This window comes from Sprattus sprattus (assembly GCF_963457725.1).
Source record: "Sprattus sprattus genome assembly, chromosome: 2".
Taxonomy (NCBI): Eukaryota; Metazoa; Chordata; class Actinopteri; order Clupeiformes; family Clupeidae; genus Sprattus; species Sprattus sprattus.
The window spans coordinates 10,094,139-10,121,402 of NC_137921.1; the positions used below are offsets into that span (position 1 = coordinate 10,094,139).

Sequence of the window (27,264 nt, forward strand, 5' to 3'; positions counted from 1 at the left end):
AACTAGAGACACACTCCCTTGGTCATTACGTAACAGTAACGACTTTTTTTTTTCTTTTCCCCCGCAAACATTTGGTTCTCGGCTGTGAGCAGAGCAGAGTGGACGAGAAAGCGGGTATGTGAGCTCATAGGATTGTACGTGCTTCTGGAGAGCACATCTGTTTAAGATATCCTGTTGTTAATGTGCCCCGAAATCTTGGCCTGCTATTGGGGCATGAAGTCACAGAGCGAGGGAACACATTGGCCTTATGTATACGAAGCGGGTACGTTTCCACTGATGGTGTAACCTTCGCTATGCCGTCCTCTGCGAAGATGGACATAGTTTGGTCGTATCCGGCATCGTTAGGACAATTACCACAAACATCCTCAAGCAATGCCACCAGCACCATCATGAACTTCACCTACATGCATCGCCTCCACCTCCACCATCAGGAACTTCACCTACACGCATCACCTCCACCATCAGTCATCACCTCCACATCCACCATCAGGAACTACACCTACACACATCACCTCCACCAGGACCATCATGAACTACACCTACACGCATCACCTCCACCAGCACCATCAGGCAGTAAACAGCACAGCATACAGATCATTTTGTTATCTGTATGCTGTACTGTCTACTGCGTAGATGTTGGCTGCCAAGTCTTAAGAATGTCGCTGCGCTGAAGCAATTTGGTTTATAGAAAGAGCAAAGAAAACTGAATTGTGATTTTCCCAAATGTTAGATTGCCAGTCACTTTCAGTTTTAAAAGCAGGTATATATTTCTTGTATGCAGAGTGCAGTAGTAACACCTCCAAGTTCCTTGGAAATTAGAAAAGGTAAAACTCTTTAGCAGATCACATGTTAGGCGTGTAGCTTCCCTGAGGCGTGTAACATGTGAGGCGTATAGGTGCCCGGAGGCTTGTTACATCTGAGGGTGTGTAACATGTTAGGCGTGTAACATGTGAAGCGTCTAACATGTGAGGCAGTGACGGTTTTAGGGACGGACCACCCGGGCGGTGGCCCGGGGCGGCACTTTTTCAAGTCACGTGGGGGGCGGCACGACCAAGTAAATAAATCAATAATAATCTGGGCCGCGAAGCGGTTTTCTATTATCTATCATATCACTGTGTGGGGAATTGGCGAATTGGCGCCCCCTACGGCTACAGGCGCTCCTGCCTGCGCCCCTGCTTGCTAGGAAGGTGCCATCTTTGTGTGAAACCGGGGAAGGGGAGGGAGCGCGGGGGAAAAGTTCACCTCTGGGACACCCAACTGGAACAAGTGGGGGGATGGGGGGATCCACTGTAGGCTAGAGCAATACTCTAATACAATTAGTGGGCACAAGTCAGTCACACCTCGACTTTCTTGCAAAAAACACACATTCATAATATTATAATTACAGGCATATAATTCCTGCACGTTTTTGGGTTTTCTGAATTGTGTGAAATGGCTTATACAAATAGGTAATACTGAACGATTAAGTGTCACCAAGGGCAAGGTGAATTGGTTTAGTCTAAACTTCTGTACGAGTGACAGTGTTGGGGGGGATGGGGAATTTGTTTATTGTCGAGTGCAAAATAAGCACAGAGATGGATAGGAAAAGGCAAACGCCGTCAGGAGCGCAATTTCGAAAAAAAAAAGAGGAGAAACGAGCAAAACATAAAGGTATGCCACTATGTTATCTCTGTATGATTACAGTATCCATGTCATGATGAAGGGCTAATGTTAATTGGTGGTAGGCTATAACTTTTGTTAGCCTGCTATTCTGCTGCCCATGATTATACAACAATAGCTCGGTTTTAACTCAACAAACACGAGATCTAATTTCACGATAAGATTGTGCTTTGCAACATAACTGTTACACGTTCAGTTATTATTTATTTCCATCAGTTGGGTTGACGTTGGGCCGTGTAATTAGCCAACGGAATGTTCATATCTTCTCTAGGCAGCTTCAAAGACGGAACATTTGACATTTGCTACAACTCTGTTTCGTGACATTATAGTTTACCAGTCATAAGTTGAAGTGTGGCATGCATAGAATTCTAGGCAGTACCAAGCAGCTTATTGTTCCTCCCAAGATAGGTTAATATAGCGTCAAATGACAGATATTTGTAGGCAGTAAGGGCAAGTTTATTCCCATTTATTCCCTTAAGTGTGTTATTTAAAGTTCTATAAAGTGATTTGTGCAATTGTGTAAAGTTTCTATTTCATTTATTTAGTTATATGAAAAAATTAGATATAAATTATATATATATTTATGTGAAAAAATATCCGGGGGGGCGTGCTCGGAGGGGGTCTCGCCCGGGGCATAATTCCATGTAGAACTGCCACTGATGTGAGGAGTGTAACATGTGAGGCGTGTAGCATGTGAGGTGTGTAGCATGTGAAGGGTGTAGCTGCCCTGAGGCGTGTAACATGTGGGGCTTGTAACATGTGAGGCGTGTAACATGTGAGGCGTGTAACATGTGAGGCGTGTAACATGTGAGGCGTGTAACATGCAAGGCTTGTAACATGTGAGGCGTGTAGCATGTGAGGCGTGTAACATGTGAAGCCTGTAGCTGCCCTGAGGCGTGAAACATGTGAGGCTTGTTACATGTGAGGCTTGTTACATCTGAGGGCGTGTAACATGTGAGGCGTGTAACATGTGAGGTTTGTAACATATGGGGCGTTTAACATGTGAGGCATGTAACATGTGAAGCATGTAACATGTGTAATTAGGCATGTAGCATGTGAGGCGTGTAACATGTGAGGCGTGTAGCATGTGAGGCGTGTAACATGTGAGGTGTGTAACATGTGAGGTGTGTAGCATGTGAGGCGTGTAACATGTGAGGCGTGTAACATGTGAGGCGTGTAGCATGTGAGGCGTGTAACATGTGAGGTTTGTAACATTTGAGGCGTGTAACATGTGAGGCGTGTAACATGTGAGGTTTGTAACATTTGAGGCGTGTAACATGTGAGGTTTGTAACATTTGAGGCGTGTAACATGTGAGGCGTGTAACATGTGAGGTTTGTAACATTTGAGGCGTGTAACATGTGAGGCGTGTGGCATGTGAGGCGTGTAGCATGTGAGGCGTGTAGCATGTGAGGCGTGTAGCATGTGAGGCGTGTAACATGTGAGGCGTGTAACATGCAAGGCTTGTAACATGTGAGGCGTGTAGCATGTGAGGCGTGTAACATGTGAAGCCTGTAGCTGCCCTGAGGCGTGAAACATGTGAGGCTTGTTACATGTGAGGCTTGTTACATCTGAGGGCGTGTAACATGTGAGGCGTGTAACATGTGAGGTTTGTAACATATGGGGCGTTTAACATGTGAGGCATGTAACATGTGAAGCATGTAACATGTGTAATTAGGCATGTAGCATGTGAGGCGTGTAACATGTGAGGCGTGTAGCATGTGAGGCGTGTAACATGTGAGGTGTGTAACATGTGAGGTGTGTAGCATGTGAGGCGTGTAACATGTGAGGCGTGTAACATGTGAGGCGTGTAGCATGTGAGGCGTGTAACATGTGAGGTTTGTAACATTTGAGGCGTGTAACATGTGAGGCGTGTAACATGTGAGGTTTGTAACATTTGAGGCGTGTAACATGTGAGGTTTGTAACATTTGAGGCGTGTAACATGTGAGGCGTGTAACATGTGAGGTTTGTAACATTTGAGGCGTGTAACATGTGAGGCGTGTAGCATGTGAGGCGTGTAGCATGTGAGGCGTGTAGCATGTGAGGCGTGTAGCATGTGAGGCGTGTAACATGTGAGGCGTGTAACATGTGAGGCGTGTAGCATGTGAGGCGTGTAACATGTGAGGCGTGTAACATGTGAGGCGTGTAACATGCAAGGCTTGTAACATGTGAGGCGTGTAGCATGTGAGGCATGTAACATGTGAAGCGTGTAGCTGCCCTGAGGCGTGAAATATGTGAGGCTTGTAACATGTAAGGCTTGTTACATCTGAGGGCGTGTAACATGTGAGGCGTGTAACATGTGAGGTTTGTAACATATGGGGCGTTTAACATGTGAGCCATGTAACATGTGAAGCATGTAACATGTGAGGCGTGTAACATGTGAGGCGTGTAGCATGTGAGGCGTGTAACATGTGAGGCGTGTAACATGTGAGGTGTGTAACATGTGAGGTGTGTAACATGTGAGGTGTGTAGCATGTGAGGCGTGTAGCATGTGAAGTGTGTAGCATGTGAGGCGTGTAACATGTGAGGCGTGTAACATGTGAGGCGTGTAACATGTGAGGCATGTAGCATGTGAGGCGTGTAGCCACCCGTTGTGCAGGAGACACTGTTTGCTGCTCTCATCAGTAGGTCACAGCAGCTGCCTCGAGTAGCTGGCCGTGCCTAATGGCCTTTAGGGTGGCCATGAAGGATCCTCTTGTTGTGCGGGGGGAGAGTACTCTGTGTGTATGCATGTGTGTGTGTGTGTGTGTGTGTGTGTAACAGGCGTGTAACATGTGAGGCGTGTAACATGTGAGGTTTGTAACATTTGAGGCGTGTAACATGTGAGGTTTGTAACATTTGAGGCGTGTAACATGTGAGGCGTGTAACATGTGAGGTTTGTAACATTTGAGGCGTGTAACATGTGAGGCGTGTAGCATGTGAGGCGTGTAGCATGTGAGGCGTGTAGCATGTGAGGCGTGTAGCATGTGAGGCGTGTAACATGTGAGGCGTGTAACATGTGAGGCGTGTAGCATGTGAGGCGTGTAACATGTGAGGCGTGTAACATGTGAGGCGTGTAACATGCAAGGCTTGTAACATGTGAGGCGTGTAGCATGTGAGGCATGTAACATGTGAAGCGTGTAGCTGCCCTGAGGCGTGAAATATGTGAGGCTTGTAACATGTAAGGCTTGTTACATCTGAGGGCGTGTAACATGTGAGGCGTGTAACATGTGAGGTTTGTAACATATGGGGCGTTTAACATGTGAGCCATGTAACATGTGAAGCATGTAACATGTGTAATTAGGCGTGTAGCATGTGAGGCGTGTAGCATGTGAGGCGTGTAGCATGTGAGGCGTGTAACATGTGAGGCGTGTAACATGTGAGGCGTGTAACATGTGAGGCGTGTAGCATGTGAGGCGTGTAACATGTGAGGCGTGTAACATGTGAGGTGTGTAACATGTGAGGTGTGTAACATGTGAGGTGTGTAGCATGTGAGGCGTGTAGCATGTGAAGTGTGTAGCATGTGAGGCGTGTAACATGTGAGGCGTGTAACATGTGAGGCGTGTAACATGTGAGGCATGTAGCATGTGAGGCGTGTAGCCACCCGTTGTGCAGGAGACACTGTTTGCTGCTCTCATCAGTAGGTCACAGCAGCTGCCTCGAGTAGCTGGCCGTGCCTAATGGCCTTTAGGGTGGCCATGAAGGATCCTCTTGTTGTGCGGGGGGAGAGTACTCTGTGTGTATGCATGTGTGTGTGTGTGTGTGTGTGTGTGTGTGTGTGTGTGTGTGTGTGTGTGTGTGTGTGTGCACGCGTGTGTGAGCAGTGTGTTGTTTTTTTTATACTGGGCCTTTATTTAATGCTGGCAGGAAGTGGGAATCTCATCAAAGAAGTGCTTGTTAGGAGCTAGCGGGATAAGAGGGGGGCCATTCAATGACTGGGCCTTCAATGTGTGAGTGTGTGAGATACAGTCCACACACACACAGGCACGCAGATACACTTACAAACACACAAACACACATTCAGACGGAGCAACACAACATACAAACCGTGCCTCTGAGCAATGGGAAAGTAAAAGAGAGACTAGTCAGTGCAAGACACATACACATACACAGACACAGACACAGACACAGACACAGACACAAACACACACACACACAGACACACACACACACACAAAAACACACACACACACAAAAACACACAGACAGACACAAAAACACACAGACAGACACAAACACACACAGACAGACACAAACACACAGACACAAACACAAACACAAACACAAAAACACACACAGACACAAAAACACACACAGACAGACACAAAAACACACACAGACACAAAAACACACACAGACACACACAGACAGACACAAAAACACACAGACAGCCACAAACACACAGACAGACACAAAAACACAGACACAAAAACACACAAAGACACAGACACACACACAGACACAGACACAGACACAGACACAGACACAGACACAGACACAGACACAGACACAGACACACACACACTTTGCATAGTTTTCGCCTTTGTAATCTATGTAAAAACCACTCGTACTCCACATCCAATCTCTCGCGCCCATCAGAGACTACACAACTCTCCTAATCTCTTCCCTCCCTCCTCGCATTCCCGCTGGACGCTCTCCTCTCTCTCCTCTCGCCCTGCTTTCTCCTCACTGCACTCAGTTTGTTTTCTGGGTGCTTTTCCACTCCGCTGTCCTGAGTAACCGGAGCCGGACCTGACTAATCCCCCGCCCGGCTCTGAGGATGAAGCAGAAGATGGTTATGCAGCAGGACTCCAGCAGTGGAGGTCAGGTGAGAGCGCAGGCAGGTCTGGTCAGGTCTCCACACACACACACACCAGCAGTGGAGGTCAGGCAGGTCTGGTCAGGTCTCCACACACACACACACCAGCAGTGGAGGTCAGGTGAGAGCGCAGGCAGGTCTGGTCAGGTCTCCACACACACACACACCAGCAGTGGAGGTCAGGTGAGAGCGCAGGCAGGTCTGGTCAGGTCTCCACACACACACACACACACACCAGCAGTGGAGGTCAGGTGAGAGCGCAGGCAGGTCTGGTCAGGTCTACACACACACACACACCAGCAGTGGAGGTCAGGTGAGAGCGCAGGCAGGTCTGGTCAGGTCTTACACACACACACACACACACACACACACACACACACACACACACACACACACACACACACACACACACACACACACACACACACACACACACACACACACACACACACACACAAGCAGCGGAGGTCAGTCGCTTTCCACTGGGCGCGTTAAGGGTGCAATCACTGCACTGCAGTATGGAGTTTAAGGGTTCAATCACCTCACTGCAGTATGGAGTTTAAGGGTTCAATCACTGCACTGCAGTATGGAGTTTAAGGGTGCAATCACTGCACTGGAGTATGGAGTTTAAGGGTGCAATCACCTCACTGCAGTATGGAGTTTAAGGGTGCAATCACCCGCTGCAGTATGGAGTTAAGGGTGCAATCACCTCACTGCAGTATGGAGTTTAAGGGTGCAATCACCTCACTGCAGTATGGAGTTTAAGGGTGCAATCACCTCACTGCAGTATGGAGTTTAAGGGTGCAATCACCTCACTGCAGTATGGAGTTTAAGGGTGCAATCACCTCACTGCAGTATGGAGTTTAAGGGTGCAATCACCTCACTGCAGTATAGAATGTTAAGGGTGCAATCACTGCACTGCAGTATAGAGCGTTAAGGGTGCAATCACTGCACTGCAGTATGGAGTTTAAGGGTTCAATCACCCGCTGCAGTATGGAGTTAAGGGTGCAATCACTTTACTGCAGTATGGAGTTTAAGGGTGCAATCACTGCACTGCAGTATGGAATTTAAGGGTGCAATCACCTCACTGCAGTATGGAGTTTAAGGGTTCAATCACCCGCTGCAGTATGGAGTTAAGGGTGCAATCACTTTACTGCAGTATGGAGTTTAAGGGTTCAATCACCTCACTGCAGTATGGAGTTTAAGGGTTCAATCACCGCACTGCAGTATGGAGTTTAAGGGTGCAATCACCCGCTGCAGTATGGAGTTTAAGGGTTCAATCACTGCACTGCAGTATGGAGTTAAGGGTGCAATCACCTCACTGCAGTATGGAGTTTAAGGGTTCAATCACCCGCTGCAGTATGGAGTTAAGGGTGCAATCACTTCACTGCAGTATGGAGTTTAAGGGTGCAATCACTGCACTGCAGTATGGAGTTTAAGGGTGCAATCACCTCACTGCAGTATGGAGTTTAAGGGTGCAATCACCCGCTGCAGTATGGAGTTAAGGGTGCAATCACCTCACTGCAGTATGGAGTTTAAGGGTGCAATCACCTCACTGCAGTATGGAGTTTAAGGGTGCAATCACCTCACTGCAGTATGGAGTTTAAGGGTGCAATCACCTCACTGCAGTATGGAGTTTAAGGGTGCAATCACCTCACTGCAGTATGGAGTTTAAGGGTGCAATCACCTCACTGCAGTATAGAATGTTAAGGGTGCAATCACTGCACTGCAGTATAGAGCGTTAAGGGTGCAATCACTGCACTGCAGTATGGAGTTTAAGGGTTCAATCACCCGCTGCAGTATGGAGTTTAAGGGTTCAATCACCGCACTGCAGTATGGAGTTTAAGGGTGCAATCACCCGCTGCAGTATGGAGTTAAGGGTGCAATCACTTCACTGCAGTATAGAGCGTTAAGGGTGCAATCACTGCACTGCAGTATAGAGCGTTAAGGGTGCAATCACTGCACTGCAGTATAGAGCGTTAAGGGTGCAATCACCCGCTGCAGTATAGAGCGTTGAGGGTGCAATCACTGCACTGCAGTATAGAGCGTTGAGGGTGCAATCACCTCACTGCAGTATGGAGCGTTAAGGGTGCAATCACTGCACTGCAGTATGGAGTTTAAGGGTGCAATCACTGCACTGCAGTATGGAGTTTAAGGGTGCAATCACCGCACTGCAGTAAGGAGTTTTTGGTTGAAAGTTCAAATAGGTTTCCAAACATCCCATAACAATGTAATTCTGAAGAAACAACACGAGTATATATTGTACTTTGAAACAAATAAATGTTAACGTAATACAAAAATGCTTCCTTTAACTTCTCCACGTTCACCTCTCCTGCAGAATTTTTGTCCAACATTTTCAACACCAGTGCAACCGTTTTAGCTGTATAAGTAGCTATGATGGTAGCACCTGAGCCTGCAGCACCCAACACCGTAGCCAAACTAGCAAGAACAGCTGGGGACAAAGCCGAGAGGGACCTTACCAACAAACACGGGATTAAAACAGATGTTATCACGGCGACTCATGTGAGGGGCATGAGTGGGTAAACCCAAGGCGTGTGTGTGTGTGTGTGTGTGTGTGTGTGTGTATGTGCATGCCGGTGAGTGGGTGGGTAAACCCAAGGCCGGCCTCTGTGTGAGATACTCAGCTGAGACACTTAGCACACAGAGGGAGAAAACCCACTTAAGGTCATTTCTTTTGGGGTTTTTTTAAGCGGTTGTCTTCCTTGCCCTCTCTTCTTCCCGAGAGCTGCCGTCCTGCTGCGCTGTGGAATGCACTTGGAGGACGCGGATTAGGAGCCAAACCACACTCGAGCCCCCACCCCATCTCAGAGGAGCCAGATTTATATTTATGCATCTGTGGCTTTTAGCAGGGAGGAATTGAGTGTGCGGGCGTGGGGGTTTTCAGAGACCAAATATCCGACTGTGATGGAAGAAACCTCCTACACAAGGGTCTGCTTACACACCTGTAGTTTATCGGTGTTTGATAAAACATCTACTATTCTGATGTTAACTCAGACAGCTACAGATCACCCGGGACCTGCATCTGTCCAGAGAAATCTGTCATCCTTACCCGACTGCACTGAGACAAAGGCAGAGGGCCTGACTTATGTCATCAGCTGGAGATGCTCATTTCCAAAATGCACAAAATATGTTTTATGTTGACGTAACAACATATTGATGAGAGCTACGTAGTACTTCTGGGAACAGATCTTATTTTCTCTTATTTTGAAGAGATCTTCTTAATAGCATTGGATCCTTGATCCAGTGTGGGCCTAACACTCTGAGATTCTTTTGAATGAAAAGTGTGTTAAAAATAAAATGAATTATTATTATTATAACACAGGACATAGAAGACAACTACCCCAGTTAACGTCAGGTCAGAGGGGCCAACATGGAGGTCAAATAACTTGGCAGTGGCAGCGATCGCCCTCGGAGGGATAACACGTTAAGATGAACATGGACTCACCCTCCAGTCGAATGCCCTCCTTCTGCACGGTGTAGTTCAGCACGGCAAAAGGTGCCACAGGTGACTTGGCTATGACAATCTGACATCAAAGGAACAAGAAGCATAGAAAGACAGGGTCAGGGAAATGTCATGAAAGGGTAGCATTTTTTTTATATGTTTTACCACATCTGGTGGTAGGAAATGTGTTTAAACTATGCATAGTACTCCTTAAACAATCCTTTTAAAAACACATTATCGAAATAATGTATTTGATATGACTGCCATCGTCAACTTCATTTTGGTTTATGGTAACAGGTGGTAACTCTTCCTCTCCGAAGCAAGAGAGGAAAAGGTCTGTTTGTACGTGTAGATGTTGAGTAGATTACAAACTGCATTCATAATTCATGACTGTTTATAGGCTACGTGAAACAATCAAAAAGGAATTCCTGCATACTCACAGGAAACCAGAAACGCACACAGAAACAAAACACACAAAACACCCTTGAGACAGTGGAATACGTTGTATGCTAAAACAGAAACAATTAAGAATTGAATGAATGACTGTTTACAGACAGTCAAGGAGAATGTACTCTGTGTTACACGATGATAGCAATTGGCTCTAAAAAAAAATGATATACAGTAATCACAACAAACTTAGTTTTTAATATCTTACTTTTAATATCCATTAAATGTATATACAGTATATCACAACAAACTTAGTGGCAAGATGCTGTTCTACTGTACATGGGGCCTACTTGACAATACGGACCTGCCTGTTTTTCTGTGCTGTGTGGGTGTGTGTCTGTGTGTGTCTGTGTGTGTCTGTGCTGGCATATCTGGCTTTGTAAATTGTACTGGTGTCAATGTGTTGTGATACACATACTCATTTACCCTTGTGCAGCAGTGAGTAAATGTCCGTTCATGTTTGTGTGTTAACGTGGTGTGTGAGCACCAACCCCATGGATCGGGTGTCTGGGCCATGTTGTTAGGTGCTGTGGTGTGTGTGTGTGTATGTGTGTGTATGTGTGTGTGTGTGTGTGTGTTGTTAGGTGCTGTTGTGTGTGTGTGTGTGTTGTTAGGTGCTGTGGTGTGTGTGTGTATGTGTGTGTGTGTGTGTGTGTGTGTGTGTGTGTGTGTGTGTGAGGTGCTGTGGGAGCCATGAAGGTGAATGCGGTGCCTCCAGGACACCTAATCCTGATCCAACGGGAGGGGTGCGGTGCTGTGCTGTGGTGTGTGGGTTTACCGTCCGCCTCGGGTGGGTGGCTGGCAGTGTGTGCGTCAGAACCCTACTCAGCTTTTGTTCTGTGCCTGATCTCGGCACAGAGAGATAGATAGAGAGCGCAAGAGAGAGAGAGAGAGAGAGAGAGAGAGAAATAAAAAGAGAATTAGAAAGAGTGCGAGAGAGAGAGAGAGCGTGAGAGAGAGAGAGAAAGATAGAGAGAGAGCATGAAGAAAGAAAAGAGCAGGAGAAGGATAGAAAGAGAGAGAGAGAGAGAGATATAGCAGGAGAAGGATAGATAGAGAGAGAGAGATATCAGGAGAGCTAGATAGAGAGAGAACATGAGAGAGAAGAGAGCAGGAGAAGGATAGATAGAGAGAGAGAGATAGCAGGAGAGATAGATAGAGACTGAGAGAGAGATTAAGAGAGAGCGAGAGAGAAAGAGATAGAGAGAGAGCATGAGAGAGAAGAGAGCAGGAGAAGGATAGATAGAGAGAGAGAGAGCACGAGAGAGAGAGAGAGAGAGAGCATGAGATAGAGAAGAGAGCAGGAGAAGGATAGAGAGAGAGAGAGAGAGATAGCAGGAGAGAGAGAGAGATAGATAGATAGAGAGAGAGCAAGAGAGAGAGAAGAGAGCAGGAGAAGGATATATAGAGAGATAGCAGGAGAGAGAGAGATAGATAGATAGATAGAGAGAGAGAGAGAGCACGAGAGAGCTATAGCGAGGCCTGGGTGTGCCATGCTGGGAGAGAGCGCCAGCAAAGAGGCCGTTCTCTCCCGGGGGGAAGCTACTCAATACGGCCGTCCAGAGAGGAAATTAGGCCAGAGAGAATCAAAACACCTTGGCCTGGAGGGACAGCGCAGGCTGCAGGGGAGAATGGCTGACTGTACTGGGCGCCTCGTGACTACAAGCTAGCGACATAGAAGGAGGAGCCGTAATATGATGAGCTGAGTCAAGAAAACAAAACAAAACAAAACAAAACAAAAATGCACCACAATGTTGGGACAGCTTGTGGTGTGAACCAAGGCAGAGGACATAGCTGCTCTTACATACATAACCTAACCAAGCACAGAGAAACATAACCAAGAAACATAAGAAACATAACCAAGCACAGAAACACACACACGTGTAGGTACACACACATGAATGCACACAAAACCGGGGTTAACCTTAGCCTTGTGAGAGCCTGTGCAATTGAAATATGTATTGCTGCCAGAGTTAACAGTTGGTGGAGAGCTCTGCTGGCCTGCGATCAGTTTCAAACACGCCTGCAGGCTTTCCTCACTGAGGCTACAATTACCTGCGGTCAGCAATCAACAATCAATCCTTAGGCCCAAGGGTTCGAGGGGGCCAAAACCGCACTTCCCATCATCCTCTCTGCTTACTCTGGCTGATGCATGTCTTCCCACAGAAACATAAGCAGGAGGATGGGGAATAAAGATGTAGAGAGGTAAGAGAGAAGGGAATGGTTTGGGGGGAGGGGGTGGGGGGCGTCGCAGATGTGGGCGTGTTGTAAACAAACCCACCAACATCCCATGATGCCCTTCCCAGGAACTCCTGGGTGGGAAAAATAAATCAGCATATCTCTCTCTCTCTCTCTCCCCCCCCCCCCCAAATGGGGTCTTTCTTTCTGTTAGGCTGTGGAATGTTCTTAGAGGACGTGGTTTCTGGGGGCCAAGTAGACCTGTCCAAACCAGCCCTGCTCCACCCCATCTCAGTTGACACCAGACAGATTTAGAACAGTGCTCCTGCGGCTTTTCGTGGGACGGTGGGGGAGAGTTGCGTGGGTGCCGTGGTGGCACACCATCCAACTGTGACGCAAGAAACCTCAGTTCACCCATGTCTCCTCAAACCCCTGGAGACTACCTGTCCACAGAAACACCCTCAGTTCACCCATGTCTCCTCAAACCCCTGGAGACTACCTGTCCACAGAAACACCCTCAGTTCACCCATGTCTCCTCAAACCCCTGGAGACTACCTGTCCACAGAAACACCCTCAGTTCACCCATGTCTCCTCAAACCCCTGGAGACTACCTGTCCACAGAAACACCCTCAGTTCACCCGTGTCTCCTCAAACCCCTGCAGACTACCTGTCCACAGAAACACCCACAGATCACCTGTGTATCGGTACCTTCAAAAGACATCTTCTGTTTTTTTTTTCTACTATTACCACATTAAGATGTTTATATTATCACAAGCGGGCTGGGACAATGGGATCATTCATACCCAGAAACCATCTCTACAGGAGCTTGCCTACCAGAAATCTGCATCCACTCACCTGGAGAGCATGTGTAAAAGCACACACTCTCAAAACAGCTTTAACAAGAATGGGAGCATTCAGAGAATGCAAACCTCCGCCTTGTGACCTTGACCTTTGACCTTGACATCTGAAAATCTAATCAATTAATGCCATTATATTAACCAATCTCCCCACAAAGTTTGAGGGAAATCGGTCCATGCGTTTCTGCGTAATCCTGCTAACAAACAAACAAACAAACAAACAAACAAACATACAGGGGCGAAAACATAACCTCCTTGGCGGAGGTAATGAATCCCAGTCACTGAATAGAGAGTTACCTGACACTACTTTAGGAGTACGAGTCCTTAATGTATCAGGCGGTGTGTGGGGTACCACAGCATCTCAGCTCACCTGTCTCAGACGGGCGTCCACGTACTGGACGATGAGGCGTGTGTTGACATTGTGACTCCAGGTATTCCCAAGGGCAGCGGTCACATAGTCTGAGTCCCTCTCACCTTGAGCACCAGGAGCTGTACATGAAGAAAAATTGAAAAGGAAATTATTTTTTTGTAATCCTCAGATGTCCTTTGCACATTTCCTGACAGTGACTCCATCCAAATAGTGCTGTTCAGCGGCGGCCTGAGCACTTAAAAGCTGCTCTAGCCCCTCTTTCAGTCGGCCCTCTCTACCGCGGCGTCTGGTCCCTTTTCATTTAATTTAGTCATTTAGCAGATGTTTTTATCCAAAGCAACTTAGAAGGAATTTGCATTTATACATCAGGAGCAGTTAGAGGTTCAGTGCCTTGCTCAAGGACACTTAGACACTTGGTAAGGAGGAGAGGGGAATCTAACTAGCAACCTTCCAACGTTCCGATTACTAAACGACTCCTCTCCCTCCTGTCCCACTGTCACCTCTTCCAGTTCTCTCTACCGTGGCCTCCCAGCGCTCCAGAGCAGAGGGCTAGCAGACAGATGTTCAGACTGATTCCCGCTCCAGAGACAAGGGAAGAGATTACGGACAATAGGAATGCCACTGGAACATTGATGATATCGTGCCAGAGCATGGAAAGGTCTCCATTTCCTTGCTCTCAATCTATCCCTCTTTTGCCAATGCATCACACACACACACAGGCACAGACACAGACACAGACACAGACACAGACACAGACACACACACAGGTGAATCAGCAGCTTCCACGGCTACGTAATGTGTGCCAGAGACTAAGCTCAAGAAACATCAGCTTTGACAGAGGGAGAAGTAAGACGAAAGAAGAAGCAAGATAGAAAGAAAGAATTTCTAGTACATATAGGTCCTATAAACATAATCATAACATAAACCTCATCCACATGAACAGTCCTGCGTGACACTTTTAGTAGCATTTGGCTTCAAATGTGGAGGATGTCTGTTCAAGTTACCAGTACCCCCACAGACATATCAACTGCTTTTTAATGAGAGCGTATTGAAAAGAAACATGAAACAGAAGTATACCCCATCAGAAACACACCAGACATATCAACTGCTTTTCAATGAGAGCGTAAACATAAAGCAATATACCCCAGCAGACACACACCAGAAGGTACAGTACAATGCACAGAGAAGGACAAAGGACTCTGAAGACTGGGAATGACGAGACACTGAAAGAAAAGAGAAAGAAGAAGAAAATGGCAAGAGGAGAGGATGGACAGGGGTAACAGGGTGAATAAGGAGAGGTGTGTGTGTGTGTGTGTGTGGGGGGGGGGGGCGAATATCCCATTGTTACAGTCTGCGTATTGTCAGTATCCCAAACAGATAAAGAAAGGGAAAGGGTAGGAAAGGGAGACAGACAGTGGGAAGGAGGAAAAAGGGATATTGTGAGAGAGAGGGAGGGAGGTATCCCTCAGGAGAAAGTCCATGTTTAATTGAAAGGGGAGAGTGGTGTGTTAGGTTACAGGTCAGTGTTACAAGTCTCTTCTTTACAGCAGGTCTGTTTACTGTACTCTCTATAGGACTGTGAGTCTGAATCTGTGAGGGACACACTGCCATGAAAAACAACACCACTCCTTTACAGTACACCACACACACACACACACACCTTAGACACACAAACACACACACCTCAGACACAAAAACACACACACCTCAGACACACAAACACCTCAGACACACAAACACATACACACCTCACACACACAGACACACACACAGACATGCAAACACACAAAACACACACACACACACCCTGCATATCTGGGAAGATAAGATATGTACGTAAAACCTGTGTGTTCAAAAGGTTTCTGAGAGCTAAAAGTATTTTTTTTTCTTCCAGGAACACGATGGGCAACAGACAATCATATTTCAATGAAAAAATCTGCAAATGCCTACATGGCAAAAGTAACAGGTCAGCCTGTTTATACATATATCACTCATACCGCGACTGTCAGTCAGATCAAGACACAGCTAGTTTGACATTGCAAAACAGACCCTCCTGAGTCACCCACTGTATACCTTCCTGGACGTTCCAGCGCCGTGACAGCGATGTTGATGACGGTCTCTCGCTGAAGTGTGTGGTGATCTGATTGGTTACGACCACCTGTGGAGAGATGAGCATCTGCGTTGAAGCACGTCCATACATGACACACACACACACACACACACACACACACACACAACAAACCATAACGACCCAAAGATGACACCACATCCCCCTCTACGCCAAACCTCTTCCTGTTCTATCGCTTCAGATAGCACTAGCTAAACTGTTGATGTGTCACAAGCTGAGGCCTTGAGATTCCTAGCAGCACTGCACAACACAAGCAAAGGCTGGGAACTTCCACTCCACTCATGGCAAAAGTATCTTCTCAAGATATTATGCTTTCCATTCTGGATTAATGTATAGCATTCCTTCACGCATGAATGAACACACACACACGCACACACGCACACGCACACACGCACACACACACACACACACACACACACACACACACACACACACACACACACACACACACAGACACACAGACACACAGACCCACACACACACACACACACACACACACACACACACACACACAACAGCTGGCAAAATCACATCCTCTGGCACTCACTAGAGGCTGTAAACTGATTGCACGCTGGATTAAATGCCCCTCTACAGCTGGAGCTATCAGGCAGACATTTTTCTGGAACACGGAATAAAAACAAACCATAGCTAATTTGGCTGTCAGCTGCCCCAGAGAATCATTTGTCAACAAATGTCTACACCAAACCTAAGTCAACATAATTTATATACATGAGTTATGATGCCATGCTATATAACCTTTGCGTATATTTGTGTAAGTGCCTGTTTGTGTGTGTGTGTGTGTGTGTGTGTGTGTGTGTGTGTAAAGGTGGGGCTCTATGTCTGTGGCAAAGGCATCTCTACCTGCAAAACCTTTCAGGATGACGATGCCTTATTCGACAATCTCTACAAATCATTTAAATTGATGAGGCTGTGATACATTTAGTTTGAAACTGATGTATGCATATTTTGGCACTTGCTTCACTGTCATGACTGTCTCAGAACATCTGCACTGCACTTGGTTAAGAGAAAAGCACATGGGAGGACTTTAGGCAGAGATTATTCCCCCTATACTGTTCCATAGAGGAACAGGTCACCCTACCATAGAGTGCGGTACTCTGCTGCACCATACAGTAGAGGAACAGGCCACCCTACCATAGAGTGCTGTACTCTGCTGCACCATACAGTAGAGGAACAGGCCACCCTACCATAGAGGAACAGGCCACCCTACCATAGAGGAACAGGCCTCCCTACCATAGAGTGCTGTACTCTGCTGCCCCATAGAGGAACAGGCCACCCTACCATAGAGTGCTGTACTCTGCTAGAGTAGAGGAACAGGCCACCCTACCATAGAGTGCTGTACTCTGCTGGAGTAGAGGAACAGGCCACCCTACCATAGAGGAACAGGCCACCCTACCATAGAGTGCTGTACTCTGCTGCACCATAGAGGAACAGGCCACCCTACCATAGAGGAACAGGCCACCCTACCATAGAGTGCTGTACTCTGCTGCACCATAGAGGAACAGGCCACCCTACCATAGAGTGCTGTACTCTGCTGCACCATAGAGGAACAGGCCACCCTACCATAGAGTGCTGAACTCTGCTAGAGTAGAGGAACAGGCCACCCTACCATAGAGTGCTGTACTCTGCTGCTCCATAGAGGAACAGGCCACCCTAGTAGTGCTGCTCCCCGGGAACAAAGTTGCTCCTCTGGTTGGCCACTAACTTCTGCCCTCTAGTGCCAACATCTCTCAAACTCAAAATGATCTTATGCTTATGAAAGCAGTCTCTCATAATTTCCTTTTTTTTTTTTTGAGCCCCACCAGGGTGTTTAATTAACTGAAACATATTTTCTGAAGTAATTATAATAAGCATTGAACTTGAGCAATATGAATAGGTGGAAGTGGTTTACAGTATCAGCTTTTAAACTGTGCCTCGTCCTAGCTCTATTGTAGAGCACATACACATTGAGTGTGCCACCTTGTGGTGAAGCGGCGTACAGCATCTCCATCTACCAATCTACCATATTTTTCCCCCAATTCTTTTAGCAGACTTTCCACACTCTGATGTTTCCCCCTCTTTCCTTTCCATCTGCAAACCCCCTTATTTTTTTCTATCAATTCTCTTCTTCAACACACACATTTCAATAAATAAATAAATAGATAGATAGATAGATAACTCAAATCCTAAACAGACACATAAACACACTCACAGGGATGCGGAACTCCTGGGCCAGGTACTTGAGAGTGGCGGCCTCTCGTCCCAGCAGGTTGCTACGGTGTGTGAGGTTGCCGGACAACGACGTGTCAAACTCCTTCCTCACAACAGAGGTGACGGAGTCGAGGATCACCAGCCCGGCGTGACAGGATATGATGTCCTCCTCCAGCTGCGCCAGTCTGAGAAGAACGAGAGGCTCACACACACCCGGACCATTGCGCGCGGGCGCACACACACACACACACACACATTAAAAAAAACCAACATTCAAACCTGAGGCAAACTTGCAACAGGTTATCGCAGGACCTGCTGAGGACATACACCAGTGTGTCGTCTGGCAATGATGACCCTCGACCCTATAGGCCGTGATTTGAGCAGCACACCTGGTCAGGACCTCCTGGCAGGTGAGCTCTTTGAACAGGTGAACGCGCCCAGCCGTCTGCATCAGCCGCTCCGGCTCAGAGAAGTAGTCTGGAAAGCGACTCCGAGCTATCTCCAGCAGCCTGGGAGAACAGAGCCATCGAGACACTGAGAGGCACATCAGAGACGGATGAAGAAGGAGATGGAGGGAAACACAGACAGAAGGACGACAGAAACGGATGAAGAAAGAGACAGAGGGAAACAGACAGAAGGACGACAGATGCAGGAGGAAAGGAAGAGAGGGAAAACTTAGAAGGAAAAGAGAGAAACTGAAGGGAGAGCACAAGACAGATGTCTGTCCACTGAGGACCTATAGTGCCTATATATACACTACTCAGATGCTAATCTTATACATAAACAGGGGGCAGGTGTTGAATTCCTGCTATTTGTATTTGATGGATATTATTACAACCTAGGTATTCCATAAGCTCCATAAAGTTAACAGATATCAACATGACATCTCACTGTCCATAAAGATGTCCATGGGACAGATCACTTGTGACCTTTTCTACTTCCTCATCCATCCATCTCTGCTCAAAGGTGTTGTATCTGTGTGTGTGGGACAGATACAGAGGTGCAGATCTAGGGTGTTGAAATGCTGGGCGTTGAGCCTCACCTCTCTGCGCTGAAGGCAGACTCAGTGTCGATGTAGATGACCCCGCTGTCCAGCCCACCCATGCTGCGAGGCAGAGTGGCCAGAACACTAAGCATCATACACAACTGGCTCTTCCCACAGCCAGAGGGACCGGTCACCTATGGCCAAGACACACACACACACACACACACACACACACACACCCACACACACACACACACCCACACACACACACACACAGACTGCATTACAAACCGCTAGGTCGTTCCAAAATGACCAGTGACCAACAAATGTGAAAATCACATAGAGATTACATGCACACATGTATCACATAGTCCTCATTAACAACTGACCTTCCCGTAAAAAAAAAAAAAGAAGAGAATAGCTCAAAATACTGTTTACGTACTAAGACATAAACAGTTGTAGACATTTTGAGATAGAGAGAGAGACCGAGCTATTGATGAGAGAGACCACCGGAGAAGGTGAGCTGTGTGGAAGGGGCCCAAGCACGGCTTGAGACGAACAAAGCTGAAAGGATAGAGACACGAAGAAATAGAGACAGAGAGTGGTAAGAGGATAAGTCAAGAAACTACCTACCTCTGTGATGGTTCCCCGTGGCACGCCACCCTGAAGCAGCCCGTCAAGTTCACGCAGCGATGTTGAGAAACACAGATCCTCCCTCTGGAGCCACAGCTCCTGAGCCTTAGGGACAGATATATGCTACATAAGGCTCTTTCTGCACACCCCCAGAGGAACACATTGCATATAAATTCTCTCTTGTGTGTGCACAGGTGCGAACAGAGGTGGTGGGGGAAAAAAGTCTCCCGCAAAAAGACCACTTTTGAGGAAGCTCAACTGAAGCCAACCCCTTGTAGTGAGCTAGCTATGTCCTAGGCCTTTCTGCCCCCCCCCCCCCCCCCCCCCCCCCCCATATCTTCTTATTACTTTGACTACACTTTATGTGTGGCATATGTATGTCTGGCAACTAAATGTTTCAGGTTACTTTCTCTAATACAAGATTATTAAACTGCAAGGATATTAAAGAGATTATTTATCTACAATATTATTTAGACTTCAATATCAGAGTCTGATAATCAGACTTGAAATTACTTTCGCAATGGGGTGGGTACTCGTGTACACCTCACCCACTCTCTCACCGCAATTATCTTAGGGGCGCAACCCAGGCTGACGGACTTCAACAGTTGTAATGACTGATCATGGCTTTGACCCGCCACACGCATGACCTCCAAAGGGGTGAGAGACAGCAAGTCCTGAAGGAGAAATGTATATTTCGAACAGTACACAGGGTAACTTAGAGGGACACACATCACAAGTTGTCATCAAATATACTCGTGAAATGCCACTGGTTAACTTCAGTTAAGTAGAAGTTAAACTGTGTTCACAATTACCCAGTTAGCTGGCTAGCTTGACTTCAACCTTACCTTACCTTGCATGTTTCGACGTGATGGTTCTTTAATCTTTCACAAATTTGTGATCCGACTCCAGCCCTTGCTAGTTTTTTATTTTGCATTCTGGAATTTGCAACCTGTGGTGATGACCACCAGATGAATGAAACGATTTCTCAAAGTATAAAAATACGCCAATGTAGATATATAAAACAATTTACCTCAATCGCTAGCTAGCTGGTTAGATAGCTAAATAACTTGTGGCTAGTAATTTACAGGCGATGAATTACGGTTTATCCTCAATTTGCTCAAGACTAAACATGATATAATTCCAGTAAAAAAATTACACCGAACGTCATGACAATTCAGAAAAATGACAGGGTCATTTTTCAAATGGCGTTATTTAATGGCATTGAAGAAGCAACCTGAGCTACCTGACTAAAACAAACCAAAGGTGTGAGGCATTACGGGAAAAGTGTGCGGTCACTTGTTTAGCCTATTATGTTCATTACCGTATGAAATGCATTGGTGCATCAGAGACAATTGGACAGCTATTGCCTGTTCTTTGTTTGACAACTCTCTCATTAGTGTCTTACTGACATCTGCTGGTCAAAGGTCAACACAAGCAGGCCATTTGTAGTGGGTGATCAATGTCTTTATCATTAGGGGTTATAAATACTGTACAGTCGTGGCCAAAAGTTTTGAGAATGACAGAAATATGCATTTTCACAAAGTTTGCTGTTTCAGTGTCTTTATATATTTTGGTCAGATGTTACTATGGAAGACTGAAGTATAATTACAAACATTTAAGAAGTGTCACTGGCTTTTTTTGGCAAGTACATGAAGTTAATGCAAAAAGGTCAATATTTGACCCTTCTTTTTCAAGACCTCTGCAATCCGCTCTGGCATGCTGTCAATTAACTTCTGGGCAACATCCTGACTGATGGCGGCCCATTCTTGGATAATCAATGCTTGGTGTTTGTCAGAAATAGTTTTTTTTTGTTTGTCCACCCACCATTTGAGGATTGACCACAAATTCTCAATGGGATTAAGGTCTGGGGAGTTTCCTGGCCAATGGACCCAAAATATCAATGTTTTGTTCCCCGAGCCACTTAGTTATCACTTTTGCCTTATGGCAAGGACGGTGCTCCATCGTGATGGAAAAGGGATTGTTCATCACCAAACTGTTCCTGGATGGTTGGGAGAAGTGGCTCTCGGAGGATGTTTTGGTCCAGCAAGCGCCAGTTTGTGAAAATGTAAATTTGTGTCAATCTCAAAACTTTTGGCCACGACTGTACTAGTAGATGGAGCCTACTTTATGTAACTACTAGATACCTTCGCTCAAAGCTTGATTTGTCTGTTGTTGTTGTTGTTGTTGTTGTGGAAGTGTTGTCCTTTTAATTGATTCGCTGCATGCAATTGTCTGAAGCCAGACTATATATTTATTCAGACAAACAAAATATTTCAGAAAGTATTAATGCATCTTTATTAAAGATTCTTCCACAATACAATTCATTATTCTTCATCACATTTCAGCACACAAGCAAACAATAACAGATTTCAGCACATGAGCAGGTCAACAAAAGCTCTGTAACCTTACCACCCAGGTGATGGTTGTCTAGTCCCCATTTCCAGATCCTCTCTAGACAGTTATTGTAGAACGCTATTACTCTATAGCTCTGATTTCTTTCTTTCCAACTGCCTGCACTTCTTCCCTCTTCTCTCATTCTTTACCTTCCCCAAAGCAGTTTCAATTTACTTCCTCAAATGCCTTTAATCATTGACTTACAATCACTCTCTTTCTCTGACTACGTAGCTATTTCCTCAAGTCCAAGTTGGTAGTAAATGGTGTCATTTACCACATTCTAGATGGCAACATCCAATGGCAAAACTTCACTTCATAACTAACATCAATGGAACACATTGATCTATAATAAAACAAATAAAAAAACTTTTATTTTAGATTAAAGACCATATTGATTTGTGTTCCTTCTTCCTCCTGGTCTTATTAGACCCACAACCACCATCTCTATTTAGCATGTACATTCCATACAAAACCCAAATGTCTTCTATGCAAGAATAATCAGTGCCTCACTCTATACATGTATTAGTAAAGAGTAACATATTAGTAATGAGTGACTTAATCATCATGAGTTGCAGCTCAATATGAGTCGTGCTCTCTGACAAGCGTGACAAGCGTGACTAACATGAAAAATGCGCTTTCTGACAAGCCAGACATCAGCTTGCTTCTCTGGTTTTGGCTAACTTGTGTCTGGGACTGGTTATATATTATGACTGTTCTAAAGGTTTTTGGTCCATTACAAGAAAATTATGAAAGTCTGTCATTTATGTCATATTCTTTTTAAGGTCCCCGGTCAGAACTGCTTGCCCTGCCCTGGTGGAACTCTGGGACGATGTGAGCAGCTGCTGAGAGGGGAGTTGAGAGTCCAACAGACAGGTTCTGAAGGCCGAATAGCAGACATTTCCAGGAGTAGCTCAAGGCCTTTCTGACATTCTGAAACACAAGCACAATGACTCCAGTCAACACAATCAAACAATTAGTCAATCCTTTTTAACATTGAATAGTTACAATAAATCTGCTTAAGTACTACAGGTCCCCATAGTCCTCTAAAGTGCTCTAAAAATAGTAAATACATTTCATCTAAGCAAATACACTTTCAAAAAATATCCTGCCTAAACAAAGGCCCATAACTTGACCCCTGGCCAGGTTCTTTCCTGATTTCATACGAAAATAAACAACTTTGTGCTTTGGCTATTGTGCGTAGCTTTCCTTGAGCAGGAAGTAGGTGTAACTCCTGGAGTGAGATGGAATTGTGATGAGTAGTACCACATACACACACACCCCCACACACCCAAATATCTGGGGACTCCATCTTATCTCCACATGTGACTGTGCGTCTTGAAGAGACTATAAACTTCCAAAGAACAGAGGTGCTGAAGGCTACAGAAGATAAAGACGGAAAACAATACAGAGTCCTTGACGTGTTTTCCAAACACATAGTATCAGAAATCTACCATTTCCTTGTTCCTGTAAATATTAATCATCACTGATTTACCGCTCTACAAAGTGAGCAGACACCACGTGACCACACTTACCAAGAAGTGACTTTTGTTGACCAAACTTCATATAATTGTGTTAATGTTTTTCACTCATCATCAATTTACCTGATTATCGCCAAGACCGAGATTAAGACTAAGAAGTTGATTCTTAATGTGCTTTCACATAAGTGGCTAGAAATGAGATTCTGCCATCTTGTACTATGATAGAAAAAAATAGTGCTGTGCTTCATAGCAGAGACCACTGTGTTTTTTTAAACATTTCTTGAAATGGAAAACTTCTATTTCAACACAATTCAAAAATCAAACATAATAACATTATCACATCCTACGCAAATGCAAATGGCTTGTTGATTTTAACCTCTGGTCTTTCACATTTTAAGAGCCCCTTCAAAATCCTCATCCTTTATTTGTTCATAAACAGTGTCACTCTGTACAGCTCTGCAATTTAGCATCTTACCTGTGTACACTTCAGAAGGCATCATGAGACCTATATGTGTCTATGCAGTTGTCTTATTACAAGCAGAATTGGGAGAGTTCTGGATATTGATTAATATGATAAATATGATTCCATTATCAATAAGCACACATAAGACACTGATTTTGCTATTTGTCATGACTGAATTTGCATGCTATATGGCGAGCTTTCAGAAGGATGTATTTAAAAATGATTATGATTATTACGGATTCAAAAGATTGATCTGATAGAGGTTGGGAAGGTATAAGCACTCAATTTGTCGTTGATTTAAGAAAATACAAAATGCTATTTACTTACCATAACCCATTTTACAATGTTTCATGGACTGCAGATATTTTGCAAATTAAATATCTGAAAATAAACATGTAGGCTATTGTAATAGTGCAGTAAGATTCTGGGTCCAGTTTATGTAATCGATTTAAACTATTTTTGAACATAATTTAAGTTTACAGCTTTCAAACGCAAAATATAGCTTACCCTTCTGTACTTTTTGATTTTCTTTTTCTTTTTGATCTTCCTCTCCTCTTTATTTCGCGGACTGGCTTCGTCCTCTTCAGTCAAAGGCTCGTATTTCTTAGCCAAAATAGCGAAGTGAACTTCACGAGAACCTTTCTCCGCTTTCTCGCTCTTGTGACGGTCCTCCAAGCCGGAGGTTTCAGTATCAACCTGCCGGTGATACGACGGTCCTTGGCTCTCGCGAAGTGTTGCCGATGCCTCTGCATTTCCAAATAATCTTGGTATATCTATATAAAGGACTTTTGGTTTCATGGCCTTGGTCAGACAAATGATGCTGTCGCCTTGGCCCCATCCAGATACTGTTTACTCCTGAGAACAGAAGTCTAGTCAGGAAACCGCGGTCAGTTGATTGGGCTGGACAAGTCAGGTGTGAGGCACCCAGCGAAATCTTGGACAAAAATCGGCAACAAGTATTTAGCACATTCCTTTCGGATATCTTTAAAGCACAGTTACCATATTTGTTATTACATTATAAAGACAAAAAGTATTTAAACATAGAAATAAACACTTTATTCGTAACCAGCATTTCTTTAACTAAAGCATTACAACTGCAATAAAGTAATAATAAAAGACAAGGAAGAACGAAAATCCCTTGACTGCCCCTATTAACAGTTTTAATCTTTTCAACTAATGTCACATGGTTGTTATATATGTTGGAGAAGGTGACACAAATATTTAAACTAGAAAATGCATTTCCTGAAGGAAATACCAGTGCATGAAATGCAAAGGTTAAGAAAGGAAGAAGAAAAGAAATAAGAGTCAAAGAAGGAAAGACAAAAGGAAAGAAGAGTGAAGAAAGGAGAGAAGAGTGGAAGAAGAAAAGAAGAAAGGAAAGAAGAAAAGAAAGAAGAGTGAAGAAAGGAAAGAAGAGTGGAAGAAGGAAAGAAGAAAAGAAAGAAGAGTGAAATAATGAAAGAAGAAAGGAAAGAAGAGTGAAGGAAGGAAAGAAGAGTGGAAGAAGGAAATAAGAAAAGAAAGAAGAGTGAAAGAAGGAAAGAATAAAGGAAAGAAGAGTAAGAAGGAAAGAAGAGTGAAGAAAGGAAAGAAAAGTGGAAGAAGGAAAGAAAAGTGGAAGAAGGAAAGAAGAGTGGATGAACGAAAAAAGAAAGGCAAGAAGAGTGGAAGAAGGAAAGAAAAATGGAAGAAGAAAATAAGAAAGGAAAGAAGAGTGGAAGAAGGAAAGAAGAGTGAACAAGAGTGGCTCTGGATGAAGAGATAAAGAGAGTGAAAATATTGAAAAAAGGAGATAAAAATGGAGTGAAGAAGAGAGATTGAGTGTGAGAGAAAGTTGACTGAGAGAGAAAGATGGAGAGATGGAGAGAAAAAAAATAGAGAATGGATGGTGTCTTAATGTCCCTAGTTACAGTTAAATTGAGAGGGACAGAGAGAGAAGAGGTTCCTTTGATTTGGCACAGGTGTCAGTAAAGCACAGGTGCAAGCCAGTTTAAAGACCCTATTATGATGTCATAATGGCCCAATGTAAGTCAATGGGAGAAATTTATATTCGTTTTTCTTTAATATCTTAAAAAGTATAAAGTTTAGAAAAGTGAAAAATACATAGCATAAGTGTCGTTTAGAAGACCTACGCGACAAAGTTTGAATGAAGTTTCTACGTTAAGCGGTTCGGGCTGAATTAATCGCAGAAAAAGGTAACAAGAATAAGAAGAAGAAGAAGAAGAAGAAGAAGCCTAGGAATAACAATACAGGGCATTTCATGCACTGTAACTAGTTAAGATGGTTGTAGGGCAAAACTTAATGTGTGGGATCTGTCTGTCATTTAGACATTGCTCATTTACCCAAGTGGTCTTTCAGAGTGCACACCGGCAGATAACCATATGATCACCAAAGTGTATTCTACACACACACCGCAGAGTCCTACTATATAGGCTACTACTATACTAATATATATATACACACACGAAGAGCAGCGACAAAGAAATAAATGGTTAAATCAACATTACTACATTTAGTTTGTACAGTAGAGATTTATGAGGTTGCACATTGCCGTAACTATGTTTTGGCTTTTACTGTTGCGCTGGTGTCATGAAAATATACTGAGTGTGCAAATGCAGGGAAAGGCAACAAATATTTTCATGGACACAAGTAATCTCCACACCTTCCGCTTCCATCCATATATCGTCCGTTATTATTCCATGACAACCACACTTTGTATGCATTGTTCTGGAATATAATGTGAATATGCAGTAACACTTTGAAGTTCAGACGTGGCTTTCTGTACCAGCTGACTGTACATTTCACTCATTACTTGATATTGTATTAATATTGAGGTCATGGAAATCTTTGCTCGAGAAAAGGTTGCTCAGATTGACGATTAGTAAGGGATAATATATAGTCCGGCGGTCATTATCTCAAAATAAATCCCGACAGGACGAACAGGACAAAAATAGTTCTTCGCGCAAACAGTACTTTTTAGAGTTTCAGGTGTTTGAAGTCAGCAAGTAATGGGTTTCTACCTAACACATGGTAACTTTTTGGGAACATTCTGAAGAGCCGTATCATATTATCATTTTTTGACCAAAAATACACAACACAAAAGATCAAACAATGTGAACCTTTCTCTCACATCCAAACAAACACACAAAGACATATTTTTCACCTCGTTTTAATTCTCTTAAACATTTAGGTTACACATCTGAA

At 44.6% G+C, this 27,264-nt stretch overlaps 1 protein-coding gene and 1 long non-coding RNA gene across 2 annotated transcripts in view; both read right to left on the reverse strand.

Moving 5' to 3' along the window:
- rad51b (RAD51 paralog B) overlaps positions 1-20,659 on the reverse strand; it is a gene marked incomplete at both ends in the record, with an annotated part of 37,569 nt that extends 16,910 nt beyond the window's left edge. Inside the window, 9 exons of the mRNA XM_080860305.1 lie at positions 9,923-10,001; positions 13,772-13,890; positions 15,845-15,929; positions 18,109-18,292; positions 18,497-18,616; positions 19,150-19,286; positions 19,726-19,830; positions 20,286-20,399; positions 20,576-20,659. Of these exons, the coding sequence (XP_080716431.1) occupies positions 9,923-10,001; positions 13,772-13,890; positions 15,845-15,929; positions 18,109-18,292; positions 18,497-18,616; positions 19,150-19,286; positions 19,726-19,830; positions 20,286-20,399; positions 20,576-20,659 (1,027 nt within the window). The remainder of the gene's footprint in view (positions 1-9,922; positions 10,002-13,771; positions 13,891-15,844; positions 15,930-18,108; positions 18,293-18,496; positions 18,617-19,149; positions 19,287-19,725; positions 19,831-20,285; positions 20,400-20,575) is intronic.
- A 2,258-nt stretch (positions 20,660-22,917) lies between these two features.
- Positions 22,918-24,689, reverse strand: LOC308360116. Its single transcript, XR_013968507.1, has 3 exons — positions 24,568-24,689; positions 24,388-24,441; positions 22,918-23,049 (listed from the first exon to the last, which is right to left on the reverse strand). It is a non-coding gene; the product is annotated as an uncharacterized lncRNA (long non-coding RNA).
- Between the last annotated feature and the right edge of the window lie 2,575 nt (positions 24,690-27,264).